General features: G+C 40.4%; 1 protein-coding gene across 2 annotated transcripts in view; it reads right to left on the minus strand.

The window, feature by feature from the left end:
• Positions 1-1365: 1365 nt before the first annotated feature.
• Positions 1366-14955, minus strand: part of LYRM4 (LYR motif containing 4) — a 350902-nt gene continuing 337312 nt past the window's right edge. Inside the window, exon 4 of one of the 2 annotated variants that reach the window (XM_029590594.1) lies at positions 1366-1787. In XM_029590594.1, coding sequence (XP_029446454.1) covers positions 1721-1787 — 67 coding nt within the window. In that variant the 3' untranslated portion in view covers positions 1366-1720. The remainder of the gene's footprint in view (positions 1788-14955) is intronic. The other variant, XM_029590593.1, reaches the window with a different exon arrangement.

Below are 14955 nucleotides of genomic sequence, written 5' to 3' on the forward strand. Positions count from 1 at the left end.
CAATGGTTTAAAACTTCAAAACTTACTTAAAACAACTCTTTTCACACTTGAACATCATTACCACAAGGTTATTAGAGAAGAAAAATTTTTTTAAAGTGTAAGTGATGCTTCATAAAACTTTTGGGGCACCATCCCGGTGTACCTTATTTAGCTTTTTAATCATGAGCACCACCGTCCACCCTAAAGTCCTTTTTATTTTCTCAAAAAATGTTTTTTTTTTTGTTATTTTTATATTATTATTTCAAATTCTTTATGTAGAAGAGTGAAAAGCAACACAGAGGATCGCAGTTCGCCAAAAATATTCAAACACCCAGAAAGGTGAATCAGATGTAACTTAACTTAAACTTGAATCCCAAAGCTTCGGTGTGACCATTGGCAAAGTTTGCCCCAACAAGGCCTGGTTTCGAATTGCTTCTTCGTCGAGGGAAGCCACTTAGCCGCTACACATCTCAACTCGCTCTTCACTTGAATCCATTGAATAGGCTCGCGTGAACGCTGCCCGATGTTCTCTCAAAACATGGCAAACCTGCCTACCTCTGTTCGGCGTCCCGTTTTTAAAGGGACTCCATCATGTGACTAACAAATTTTTTTCTTCTTTAATAACCTTGTGGTAATGATGTTCAAGTGTGAAAAGAGTTGTTTTAAGTAAGTTTTGAAGTTTTAAACCATTGGGTTTTGAAAACAGGAGAAAAACATCTATGGGATATTAATATTCAAAAGGTTAATGAGTGTGGGTTTTGTAGTTTTGTTTCTATCTCTAGTTGGAGCAACTGCTATACTGGTGCCTTTCAAGAGCTTACCTGAATCACAATCATGAGGCTCTCAAGCTCCAGTTGCCTCATTGGACAGGAGACTCCATCTCTAATCTATCAAATAGTGCTATCCCTATTTTGTTATTTTTTTAAGTTTCTCTTAATTGCTTTTTATTTTTTTTAAGAGAACAACAAAGTTAAATGGAACCCCTGCAAAACAAACACAGAAGCTAAGTCAAATATGACATGCAGAAAACACATATGGCACAGGTTAAATTAATTAAAAACATATGTTTAGAGAGAGATCAAGCTGTTATGTATGATATCAACAGACGTAAATACTTAATAGCCAGGTGAAAAATTAAGTTAAAGATTGACAGGTTGTCTTTGTGCAGAAGTATGATTCTCCCATTTAATAAGTTCTCTTACTTCACTTTTCCCAATCATATTCAAACACTAAATTTTTGGATGTGATTCAAGGCATCAGAAAGGATTCAAAATGACCTGGAATAGAGAATGTGAATCTTTTATGCTTTTCATACTTGGAAACTTCCCCCTGAGATTTGCCATAAGAAGTAAGAAGTTTACTAAAGAATCATAGTACATACCGGAATACAGCGTCTAGAATTTATTTTTAAAGCAAACGAATTTGAATCTATCAACATATTCTTTATCAAAGAAAAAATATTCTGCTACAGAGGAAGAAAGTTTTGTACAATGTGTAACCAACTATTTTTTTATTAGGTTGAGTTCTATATATATATTACAATATATAAACTGCAAGGAAAAAACATGTAAGCCGAAATTTGCCAAATACCAAGTACATTTTCAATGTTTTTCAGCCTTAACAAAAAGTAAATTAACCAGTGCAAATGTAAGTACATTGGGGGATGTTGCTCCACTGCTGTGAGCACAGTTCTGAAGATCGTAAGGAATCTTGCTGCTAAAAGCTCATCACAGCGTTCTTGTCACCATTCAGCTTTCTTGATGTTCAATAACAAGTTTCTCAATAGCAAATAGTTGACCAATAGTAACCTGGAAACAAAGCAAAATACAGAATTCAGGATTGGAAAAAAACTTAAGTCCCTGTTAAAAGAGCATGAAACTATGTTGAACATAATGTTTAAAAATGACTACTTTGCGCCTGCAAAGAGGCCTATGACTGCTTCTGTAAATGCATAGCCTGCCACATACTGGAGTATAGCAGCAGCTCAGTGCTTAGGAGCAGCATGCTGAGAACCAGGGAAGCCAGGTTCAAATCTTGCTGCCCTTCCTTGTGACCTTGGACACATCACTTCACTCTCCATCGTCTCAGGTACAAACTCAGGGGGTCATTTACTAACCAATTTCCCCATAGACAGAGAATGAGAGGAAAGCCTTAGTAAATCAGCCCCCTTAGATTGAAAGCCCTCTGGGGACAGGGGAAATACCTTGAATATAACTTGCCTTGAGCTACAAATGAAAAGGTGTGAAGTAAAATCTAAACCAATAAAAATATCTGCAAGAAAAATAAAGTAGTCAGGCATTGTAAATGGACAGTCTGACAAGACACAAGACAAAAGCATTAGAAAGTCATCAGCTCTCCAAGCAGGCAAAGCCTAAGAACTGCTTCAGGCTACTAAACTGGATGCATCATATCACAACAAGAGTTATCCAGAGGTATTTCATGAATACAGATTGTATATGTACAGTTTTTGAAATAAATTATGTAGATTAAGAAGAACCATAACCTACTGTATGAAACATTTCCTTCTCCTGCATGGTTCTAGAGCAGGGCCTCCCAAACTTTTAAACGGTGTGACCCCATTTTAGAACTTAAAAATGTATTTGACCCCCAGATGACAACAAAAACAAATGAGCAGGGGTGTATTCCCCCTCCAACAGTCACTCCACTCTTACCTACCCCACATTCCAGCTGATACTCTCTCTCTCTGAACCTTCACCTTCTCCAGAAGACTTCCTCTTTCAACCTCTGCCTCTCCAGCTCTTTTTGCACCATTCTAAGTCCTTCTTAACAGCCCCTCTCTCACCCCATTCCCTCCTCACTATTTATAGACCTCCTGCTTCTTTCATTTGCAGTTGGCACTATGAGCCTCATTTCCTAAAGTATCGCAGGCCTGCGATACTTTAGGAAATGAGGGGCGGGGGGCCGAAACGGGGGGCGGGCCTGCGCTAGCTGGCAGCGATCGCACCATTGCGGTGCGATCGCTGCCGATTTCACACCCAATAGCGCCACCATAGGAGGTGTAGCTATTGGGAGTGAAATAGGACGCGAAAAGGGCTTTACCTTTTCGTCGTCCGCGGCAGCTTCGCGGAGTCGGCCCCGGTGACGCCCCGACTCCTCCTCTTCCGGGGCCGACTCCACCCCCATTTTGGTATCGCACACGAAAAGGGACGTTTCGCGTGCGAAACGTCCCTTGCCGCCTGCGATACATTTAGAAAATAAGGCCCTACGAGTACCAAGGCGCACAGTGCAAATGGCTGTCAAAAAGCCAGGATTGGTCAAAAATCATCCTCTAAAAATGGGGTCATTTTTATTTTTATTTTATTTATTGGTTTTTATATACTGTCGTTCAGCATAGCCATCACAACAGTTGACAAGGCAGTGCATCAATCAGTATACATTCATTAAATTAAGTAATTAATAGAAAGGTAAAACAGTAAAATATTGCACTTTAGAATGAAAACTACACTTATAATTTTAAAATACAAGTACACGTTATTCATAATGGGCCAGATTTTCAAAGGGATACGCGCGCACCCCCCGAAAACATGCCCGAAGTTCCCCCTGCGCGCGCCAAGCCTATGTTGAGTCCGAGGGGGGGGGGGGGGGGTGTCGCGGCGGTGCGTCATTTGGGGACGGGGCCGCGGGCGTGGTTCCGGTCCCACGCGCCGGTGGCCGGCCCAGCACGCGCAAGTTATGCCTGCAACAAAGGTGGAGGGGGGATTTAGGTAGGGCTGGGGGGGTGGGTTAGGTAGGGGAAGGGAGGGGAAGGTGCGGGGGGGTGGAGGGAATGGAGGCAGGCTGCGCGGCTCGGCACGCGCAGGCTGCCGATTTTGCACAGCCTTGTGTGCGCTGATCCCGGATTTTAACAGATACGGGTGGCTACGCGCGTACCTATTAAAATCCCGCGTACTCTTGTTTGCGCCTGGTGCGCAAACAAGAGTATGCGTGTGCGCAAATTTGTAAAATCTACCCCAATAAGAGCACATTCAATTTAAAAATGACTAGAGCATAAATATCAGTTAAAAGGCAGGATTTAAAAGTTAAGATTGTAGAGACCTCTAGGGCGTATTTAAAAATAGGAAGAGTAGCATGTTAGGCATCTTGATATGCTGTTGAGAAGAGCCAGGTCTTTAAGTCCTTTTTAAAAGCTTTGAGATTCATTTGTAATCTTAGATCAGAGGGGAGTGCGTTACATAGTTTGGGGCTTGCGAGTGATATTGCACACTCGCGCGCTTGTAAGAGCTGAGCCGATCGGACTGAGGGGATTGTCAGTAAACCTTTGTTCACAGAGCGGAGATTTCGTTGTGGAATGTGAAGTTTAATTGCTGCGTTCAATCAGTCTGTCTGTTAGTAACAATGTAACAGAAATGACGGCAGAAAATGGCCAAATGGTTTATCCGGTCTGTCCAACAAGATTCTTTTTTTTTTTTTTTTAAACCATGTTTTATTGGGAACAGTCACCATTTCCAAAACAATTTAAACACAAAATACAGCAACTGTAGCATGACATTCCCGGTTTTATATTTCCAACAAACTCAAACTCCCCCCCCTCTCCACCCTCCCGCCCCCCTACCCTGTAGAGAACCAAATGATGAGTTTAGTGTCGTGTGCATGCACATAGCAAGCACATACCGGCCGATAATTCAGTAGCAACAGGTAACAACCGAGTGTATTAATACTCAGCCTTAACCATATCTAGCAGATGCAGACAAAAACTGTGATACCATAGCAGTCATAAGAGAAGAGCAACTCAAAGACACCAGTACAGAAAGAGATGCCATAGCAAACTTGGTCATACGTCCAAAGGGGCAATTTGTTGAACCAGTGGCGAAAGGGACTTGTAGTAATCAGTCCATATTGCTTGAAACACCAGCTTTTTCTTTGGAGTAAACTGTTTATACCTGGAGCCATATTCCAATTGATAAAGCTCAGACATAAGAGCGGACCACAGCTCTTGAGTAGGGGGGTGTGGTTCCAGCCACTTTAACAATATACACTTTTTAGCAATAAGACAAGCCTTAGAAAGAAAGCCAGTATTATCAACATTCAAGCTGTGTTCCCCACTGTCATTATTAAGAAGACAAAAGGAGCAAGACCAAATCAGTGTAGTCTGCATGATTGCCGAGAGACGAAGCTGAATGGAGTCCCAGAATACCCTAATAGTAGGGCAGTCCCATAAGCAATGGATTAGGGTGGCGTCCTCCTCAGGGCACTTGAGACATGTAGCTGATGATACGGCTTTCATACGATATGCGTGTGCAGGTGAGTATACAATACGATGAAAAACGCGTTGCTGGAGCTCGCGGAGTGCCACATTATTAGTAATTGTGAAGATGGACTCATACGAATACTTAAGCGCTCGCTCATCCAGCTCTTCTCGGCAGTCTCTGGACCAGGTTGGGAGCAACATTTTGTATACAGAGAAGGACGTATTACAATTGTAAAAGGCATAAAGACAAGACAGAGAACCTTTGTGAAACTGTAAGCATGCAATGAGCTCTTCATATCTGGTATTATGTATGGCCCCCTGCGCCTTTTGTAAAAGGACCCTACATTGTGCTTTCAAATACCCAACAATTAAAAAATGTTGTGGACCTAACTCCAAAAGTTCCCGCCACTGATCCACAGACGGTATCTGCCCAGTAGAGGAATCTAGCACCTTCCCCAAAGGCCATCTCCCACCCACTGCAGGTGGTGGATGTATAGGGAGTATCGTCAAGGAGATCTTGGAAGACCCTCTCAACGGATATTGATAAGAGACCTGAGGTGAGAGGTCTAAAAGCCGCCTGGTAGCCTGCCACACTTTCCGCATCATTTTGAGTAGGATAGAGGGTGATCTCATGGTTGTAAAAGCAGCTCCCGTAACATGTAGAACATAGCTAGGGTCGGGGGGGCACAGATGAAGTGGATCAGCTGTGGGTCAGTGTAATCAGAGGAGCCAAAGAACCAGTCTCCCAAAAAACGAAGATTTGCTGCTAAAGCATAAAAAGTTGGGAAGACCATAGCCTCCCTGGGCTTTTGGGGCCATCATCGTGACATATGACAGCCGAGCTTTTTTGTTCCGCCATATAAAACGCCGTATGGCCTTTTGTAACACTCGCCTATCTTTCACCTTGAGTAACACCGGCAGCATAAGCAACTTATATATTAACTGGGGCGCAATCACCATTTTTAAGACTGCTATACGCCCGTGGATAGTTAGGGGGAGAGATTGCCAACTGGCCAGTTTCGCACACATTTTACTAATCGTGGGCGGGACATTCAAGCTATACCACAATCTTGGATCTGCATGGATTATAATTCCCAGATATTTGATGGTAGACTGAGCCCACTTCACCGGAAAATCAGGCCAGGCGGCTTTGAGTTCACCAGAAATATCTAAGGCCTCGGTCTTATCCAAGTTCAGTTTAAACCCTGACAGTAATTGATACTGGCTGAAGATCTGTATAGCAGCAGGGAGAGCCGTCCTTGCATTTGACAATAGCAGCAGTATATCATCCGCAAAAAGCAGAGTCAATAAACATCTACTGCCTATCGATATTCCCGTAACCCCCTTTGATGCTTTTAGGGCTGCCACCAATGGTTCCACGGTCATAATAAAGAGAAGGGGCGACAGTGGACAGCCTTGGCGAGTGCCTCTTTGGAGACTGAATTCTGCTGAAAGGTCCCCATTGACCAAGATTCTAGCCGTGGGATTAGTATATAAGAGAGTAATGTAATCAAAAATCCTCCCCACAAGGCCCAATTTATGAAGCACTCGATATAGAAAGGGCCAGGCGACTCTATCGAACGCTTTTTCCGCGTCACAGGTAACTAATAGAGGGTCATGGACTTCTTGCAAATGGCACCGCTCTAAAGCTACCATCACTCTATGAATGTTTACAGTGGATCGCCTCCCCACCACAAAGCCCACCTGCCAACAAGATTCTTATTGTAGTGACTGCCACTTTGTGCAGGTTACTCCCAAGTGTTTTGTTAATGGTAGCAATATTTAAAATCAAAACTAGGAACTGACAAACCCATAACAAAATGACTGCTAGCAACATTTTTACTGGGTGAGCAGCCTTCTTGATATTTCAGACAATACTGTTTGAGCATGCTTTGCTTTTGGACTTGGCCATGGAAGCAGTCCTGAGCTTTATTCCTTATGTTTGTGTGTCGATACCCTAGACTGTAAAAGTTGGGGCCAAGCACTGGCTATCTTCTGAATCCAATTCCCCTTTTCCCTCTGCTATCAAAGCAGAGAGTGATGTTGCAGTTGTGTCACAAGCATCAAGGCTAATTGGTTAAGGGTAGTAATCCCTGTGCTTTCCGTTAAGGGTAGTAACTGCTGTTCTGTGCAGGTTACCCCTATGCATCCTTTTCTTCATTTCCAACCTCTAGTCTTTAGGGACCACAGTGTTAATACCATGCTCTTTTTTTTTTTACTGTTTTCATTCTCACCACTCCTTCATGAAGAGCATACTAGGCTTCCACCACTCTCTCTGTGAAGAAATATTTCCTGATGTTAGTTCTAAGTTAGCCCCCCCCCCCCCCTACAGTTTCTTTTCCAATGGAAAAGATTCAAAATTCGTGCATCATTAAAAACTTTCAGGTATCTGAAGGTCTGTATCATAACTCCCCTACATCTCCTCTCTTCCAGGGAACACATATTTAGATCCTTCAGCCTCTCCTCATAAGTCTCTGGATACAGACCCCACACTATTTTGGTTGCCTTTCTGTCCTTATCCTTTTTGAGATACGGGCTCCAGAACTGAACACAGTACTCGAGGTGAGGCCTCACCAATGACCTGTCAAGGGCATTATCACTACCTTTTTCCTGCTGGTTATTCCTCTCTCTATGCAGCCCAGCATTCTTCTGGATTTAACGATCACTTTGTCGCATTGCTTTGCTACCTTCAGATCATTAGACACTCTCACCCCAAGATCCCTCTTCCCAGTTCATGTACATTAATGTTTCACTCCCCATCACATACAGCTCTTTTGGATTAAAATATCCCAGATGCATGGCTCTATACTTCCTGGCATTGCCAAATCTTCAACCATTCTTCAAGTTTCTTAAATCACTTTTCATTCTCCCTACTCTTTCAGGCATGTCTATTCTGTTGCATATCTTAGTATCATTTGCAAATAGACAAACTTTACCTTCTACCCCTTCCACAATGTTGCTCACAATGATATTGAAAAAAAACCTGTTGCAAAACTGATCCACTTAATATTGTTCCCTCTTCAGAGTAGGCTCCATTTATCATTACGCATTGTCTCCTGTAAGTCAACCAGTTAGTAATCCACTCCACCATCTTGGCACCCACTCCCAAGCTTTTCATTGTATTCTCAAGCCTCCTATGTGGGACCATATCAAAGGCTTTGCTGAAATCCAAGTAAATCACAAAGTGCTCTTCCTTGATCCGACTCTCTAGTCACCCAGTCAAAAAATCAATTAGATTTGTTTGACATGATCTTCCCCTGGTGAATCCATATTGCCACAGGTCCAGCAACCCATCGGTTTGTAGATAGTTCACTATCCTTTCCTTTAGCAGAATCTCTATTAATTTCCCCACCACTGAGGTGAGGCTAACCTGCCTGTAGTTTCCAACCTCCTCTCTGCTAACACTCTTGTGAATCAGGACAACTACTTCTGTTCTCCAATCTCACTGCAACACTCCAGGAATCTATCGAACAGATCTTTCCAGTGGACCTACCAGCACTTCTGAGCTCCCTCAACATCCTAGGATGTAGCTTACCTGGCCCCATGGCCTTGTCAACTTTCAGTTTTCCTAGTTTTTCCCATACATGCTTTTCTGTAAATGGATTTGAATCTACCCTACATCTATCCATGGTCTTGTCAACCAGCAATGGTTCATCTCCAGGATCTCCTTTAGTGAACACCAAACTGAAGAATGTATTTAATATTTCTATCATTTCTCCATCTTTCTTCACACATTGTTCTTTTTCACCTTTCAATATATCACCTTGGTCCGTCTTCCTTTCTTTGATATTTCTGAAAAATGTTTTGTCACCTCTTTTTACCTCTTTAGCAATCCTTTCTTCTACTTCATATTTTGTTATCCTAACTTCTTCCTTCATCTCTCTCACTTTCACCAAGTATTCGTCTCTATCTTTCTCTTTTTGGGGACCTTTGTACTTCTTATAGGTCTTTTCACCTTTATTTTTTCAGGCACCTCCTTTGAGAACCAGATTGGTTTATTTTCCCTTTTATCTTGGTTTACTTTTTGATATAGAGATTTGTTGCCTTTGTAATAGCTCCTTTTAATTTGGACCACTGTTGTTCCACCTCACCCATTTTCTCCCAGTCTTCTACTTCTTCCTCCAGATACATGCCCATTTTGACAAAGTTTGTATTTTTGAAATTCAAAATCTGGATCTTCGCGTGATTGCAACATATCCTATTTGCTATATCAAACCATACTATCTGATGATCATTGGTACTCACTGAGTACATATGCAAGCAGCATTTGTTTCTGTGCACATGCTATCCATTTGTCAGATAAGTACATACTGCCAAAATGAATCAAACTAATGGAGGAATGAATGCACATGCCTATAGATTCTGCAGAAGAGATACTCCAACCTACATCTGGAAGATTAAAATCTCCAATGAGCAACACTTCGCCTTTCTTTCCCACCTTTTGGATGACCTCGATCAGATCTTTATCCAGTTCTGTTTGAATTAAGAGACCTGTAGACCACACCAATATAAAGGGAAGTGTCATTATCTTTTATTTTTTGTTTTTTTTTAGGATAGCCCATAATGCTTCTTAACTACCCCATGTCCCTTGCATTTCAATTGCTTGGATATTGTTTTTGACATAAATAACTATTCCCCTCCCCCCCCCCCCCTTTTTCTGTCCTCTTTATCCTTCCTTAACAAGTTTTAGCCCGGGAAGGCTGAATCCCAAACATGAGATTCAGTGAACCAAGTTTCTATAACAGCAACAATGTCCAAATCTGCCTCCACCATTAAGGCCTGGATCTCTGGTATTTTATTGCCCAGACTAAGAGCATTTGTGGTGATAACTTTCCACCTTTTCTCCCTTTGTTTGCTGCTCTTCCTAGTCAACTTTTTAGGTTTTTTTGAGCTGATTTTGTTATTTTCACTTCCAACTTCCTGTACTGCTTGGGGATGACATGCTAATTTCATTGACCACCTCCTACCACCACCACCCTCTAGTTTAAATGGTTAATAATGTATGATTTGAATTTCTCACTTAGCATCCTCTTTCCTATGACAGACAAATGTAGGCCATACTTACCACATAACCTTTAACTGTCCATACAAGACTCCATCCTCAAATATATCCAAAACCAGTTTCTTTACATCATGTTTTGAGCGATGAATTGAAATTATCTATTCGGCATAGCTTTTCCTTTCTCTTTCCATGAACAGGTACTACTTAAGAAAAGGCAACAGTTTTTGCCATGTGTCTAATCATCTTCCCTAGATTTTGTAAGTCTTTCTGTACTGTATGGATATAATTTCTAGGGAGGTCATTGGTCCCCACATGGGATGTTAACATTCTTAACAGAGTACCTACTTTTTTTCTGTCTTTGCTTTGACTAACTGGTTTGCATTTCTACTAGATAAGGATCATGAAAGGCATGTAAATTTTGTATCACCATCAAAATGAATTTCCAAACTGGTTCCTTTGATGATTGATTCTCCCAGCAGATGAAGCATTCTTCTATGACCTTTGATAATGTTTAAGGGTTTATGGGTACACTGAGTGACTACATCCCTCTCAGATATCACTTCATATTCTACTGCTGGAGCTTCTTTGCGTTTTAACGCAGAAAAGGCATTATACAAGGGTTACAGCAGGAAGAATGAACATATTTTCATCACAGGCCTTATTCTGCCAGAGCCTATTGTAATTCATTTATCCCTGGATTCCTGTATCCTAGATGTCTGACTCCTCTGTGGGAGGAGGGGCTGTATACAGGTTGCTGCACATGTTGGTAAATCGTGCATCTTCATCACAGATCTTGTTCTACTAGAGCCCACTGTAAACCATTTAATCCTGAGTTTCTGAATCCTCTGTCTCTGTGGGAGTAGGGAGAGATATTCTAGATGCTGTAAAGAAGAGGAGATTTTTTGAAACCTGAACAGGTCCTCTTTTAAATGAGGAATCTCTGCCATTACCTTAACAACTGAACAAAATAATATCTTAAATATTGTTATGCAAACAAAATAGTTTACTAGATAATTCAATTTACAGAGTAAAATATTTGAAATGCCCGTTTATCATTTTTTTTAGGTTATATTAGTGTTGAAAGTTTTTCAAAACTCCTACTGCTTCGCCACATGCACCATTTTATTTATATAAAGTTAGGCTATGTAAATCCTTATCAGGACTCTGTGCACGTTTAAACTGGAAACACAACAAACAGAAAAAATGAACTCAGCAAAAATAAAATTTATTGGAATACCAAAGGAAGTATAGATATAAGATTAAAAAAAGAAAGTGAAAGAGCCAAGAAACAGGTCTAGTATTATTGCTATTAATTCAGCTAATATTGCTACTTTAACATCTGTTCAATATTTTTTATCCATGCTTTATAAAACAATTACAGATTAATCTAGCCAGTAGGTGGCAATACAGCACTGTACAAGTATATCTGCCAAAATTATTCAGGTTGCATGGAATGAGGCTTGTTTAACTAGTTATTATATAATTGATCTATATATTTGGACAAAGCTCAATGTAATATCTATATATTATATCTAAACAATTACAGTAAATATTAGGATCATATCCCCCTACTTGACTGAAGACCAATGAACATTACCCTTACAATAAAAATCTAATACACACATTTCTCTGCTGTGAAAAACAGCCTTAGACAGCACAGACTAAATATGTACCTACATGGATTGTTTATAAATACATCTGGCACCATTGTTTATGGCAATATTACAAAATGTATCCACTACCAAAGCTACTGCATCAGATATTCTTTTGCAATATTATAACACATTCCATTTCATAAACAACTATGAATGAGAGAAAAGAAAAACACAAAGTGAATTTACTGTAAAAACTAATTAACAATTGTCTTACTATAATGGTGCATTGTGTAGCTTACACTATAATTAATTTCTTTGCACTGATCTCTGTATGGAGCAGAAAGTGTAACATAAAAAAGGGAAAGCTTACTTTAGTAATAAGTTCAGGTAAGTGAAAAGTGGGGACTTACAAGTGATGACCCACAGAGGCTGGGGGCATGCCAAGATGTTGGATTTTAAACAGTGAGCATTGTCAGCAACTTGGAGCACTTTTCCACATTGATAAAACCATAAGACTTGCTATATTTCTCCAAAGATCCATAAAGCCCAGTATCCTGTTTCCAACAGTAGCCAATCCAGGTCATAAGCACCTGGCAGTATCCCAAGGGGTAGAGAGATTCCAAACTGCTTATCCCAGGAATAAGCAGTGTATTTCTGCAACTCTAACTTAATAATGGTTTATGGACTGTTCCTCCAGGAACTTGTTTGAACCTTTTTTAAACACAGCTACACTAATCATTTTCACCATATCCTCTGGCAATGAATTCCTGAGCTTAATTATGCATTGAGTACAAAATATTTTATCTTATTAGTTATAAATGTATTACCAGTAACTTCATTGTGTGTCCCCTAGTCTTTTCGAAAGATGGTCAAGTGCATAGGAAAGCTCTAGACCTACCCTGCAGTCACAGTGCGTGTAATATCGGTTGGTCTGATGGATGCTCACGTCTCTAGAGATGGATCTCTCCAATGCTTTATCCTTGGGGTTCCCATCTAACTCTAGTGAAGGAGGGATGTTGGAGGCTCCTGATCATAAAGTAACCCTTAGCCTAGTGATGAGAGAATCATTTGCTATTCCAGCCCATGAGATGAGCTTCAGCCAGGCCCATGTGAAGGTACTGATTGATGATGTCAGGTGCCGAGAAGCTGCAGGTGGGGAAGCCACTAGAGTTGTTGCAGTTTTGGGAGTTGTACAGCATTGAAAGGTACTAGGAGAGAGAACCAAGCAAGGTGAAATACCAAGGAGAAGTCCACAGGAGGAACCCCCAAGAAGAGAGCTGTGGCGCTGTCTGTGCAATGCTCTGCATTGGTAAGACCACATGTGTAACTTTGGAAGGTGTTTGGAAGGCAATTCAGAGAATGGAACAATATTTGTATGGCTAGATACAAGTACATTCTTCACAGTCCAAGAGATTCCTCATAAATTTAAAGACGTGGAATCGGAAGTGAATGAACATAGACAACGTTTGAAGATTAAGACCAATGTTGGGAAAATTCAAGATAAAGAACATTGTTTGGTTAAGAACAATGTATTGCTTCATAATTAAATAGAACGTTTAAAAAATGCGATTAGGAACTGGACAATAGGAGGACCATATTCAGAAGTGTTTAGATGGACAACTCAGAAGTTATCTGGATAAATGAATATTTGGGCACTTAGCTAGTTATCTAAAATTTAGCCAGATAACTTAGGATTTTTTTCAGGAGAAGTTTCTTTTTATGCACGCTTAGTTTAGCAGCTTGGTGCTATTTTTTCTTTCAATTATCCATGTAAATGTGATGTCAAATATCAAGGTTTAATTTTTTTTTTTAAACAGTCTTCAGCTTATTGCTTTCTTGAGTACTAAGATAGGGTTCGTTGTAGATCCCCTTCAGATATCCTTCTTCTATATCAACTTGATGGAAATCTCCTAGAGGACTCTCACAAGCATATTAGGCGGCTTCTTCCTGCCTGTTTCTTTTTTTCCCTTTATTTCATTAATTTCCTTTTAGATTGTCATGGCTCGCTTCCTCTGTATTGTGTACTGTTTATATTTCATCATTAATAGTTATGATTATTTTTTTTAATTGTACGGGATCTTTATTTTTTTTTCAAAATTAAGTTTACTCTTGATTTGTATTTGGAAATTGATAAATTAAAAAAAAAAAAATGATGACCCATAGAAGCAAAAGGACGAACCAAAGGAAGAAGAAACTTTTCTGGAATGACAGACCCATAGCAAGTATTTATTTATTTTATTTTACTTATTTATTTATATAATTTGTAACCTGCTAATCCACAAATCTCAGTGAGGAACAACAATACATACAGAATTGGAACATAAAACCAGAACATACAATACAAACCAACTAAAAAATTAAAACAAACAATATAAACATCATTAAACTAGCTAGCTATCGCCAACCCCATCTTAACCTCCTGCCATTATGCAACACCAGTCTGTCTCAACAAATACCACCCTTCCATGAAAATTCTGAATGTCTTAAAGATTAGCAAAAACCTCAGAAAAAAAGGTATGTTTTCAGTTGTTTCCTGAAATTAACCAAATCCTATCATGCTTTCAGGGGTTCTGGTAGTTTGTTCCAGAGGAGTGGCCCAACCATTCTGAAAATACACTTGCATGATTCTTTTAAATGCATCTGCTTAAAATATGGTATGTCTAGTAGAGATTTTGTCATTGAACACAGGGTGTGATGTGGGCAATAAACTTGTAAGTCAGAGGAAAAACAGTGAGGAGCAAGTCCATGCAGAGATTTGAAAATTAAAACCAATCTTCTTGGCGGATCACCTCCTGAAGGGTCGGAAAAAGTAGCTCTGGAAACCAGGTCAGTGGAAATTGTGAAAAAATAGCAATCCGAAACAGGATGTCTAATCGCCTGCCACGGAAGGATAAAGTCAAGCCGGCAAAACCAGAAACCAAGATGGCTGCCGCCATGCCAGAGAGTCCCAAAAACGCAAGTACTGCTTCCTCCACAGCATCTATAACTGTTGCGGTTGTGGCTGCCCTCAACCCCAAATTTGAGGAGATTTCCTCCCAAATAGCCGAGATCCGGAATTCCCTAGCAGACTACAATGCACGCATGGATGTGATGGAGGGCCGCATCCACGTGGTGGACGACGACTCCCTCATGCTCCAAAAGAAAATAGACAAACTGGAAAAACTAGTCTC

The sequence above is a fragment of the Rhinatrema bivittatum genome, chromosome 2 (assembly GCF_901001135.1).
Source record: "Rhinatrema bivittatum chromosome 2, aRhiBiv1.1, whole genome shotgun sequence".
NCBI lineage: Eukaryota > Metazoa > Chordata > Amphibia > Gymnophiona > Rhinatrematidae > Rhinatrema > Rhinatrema bivittatum.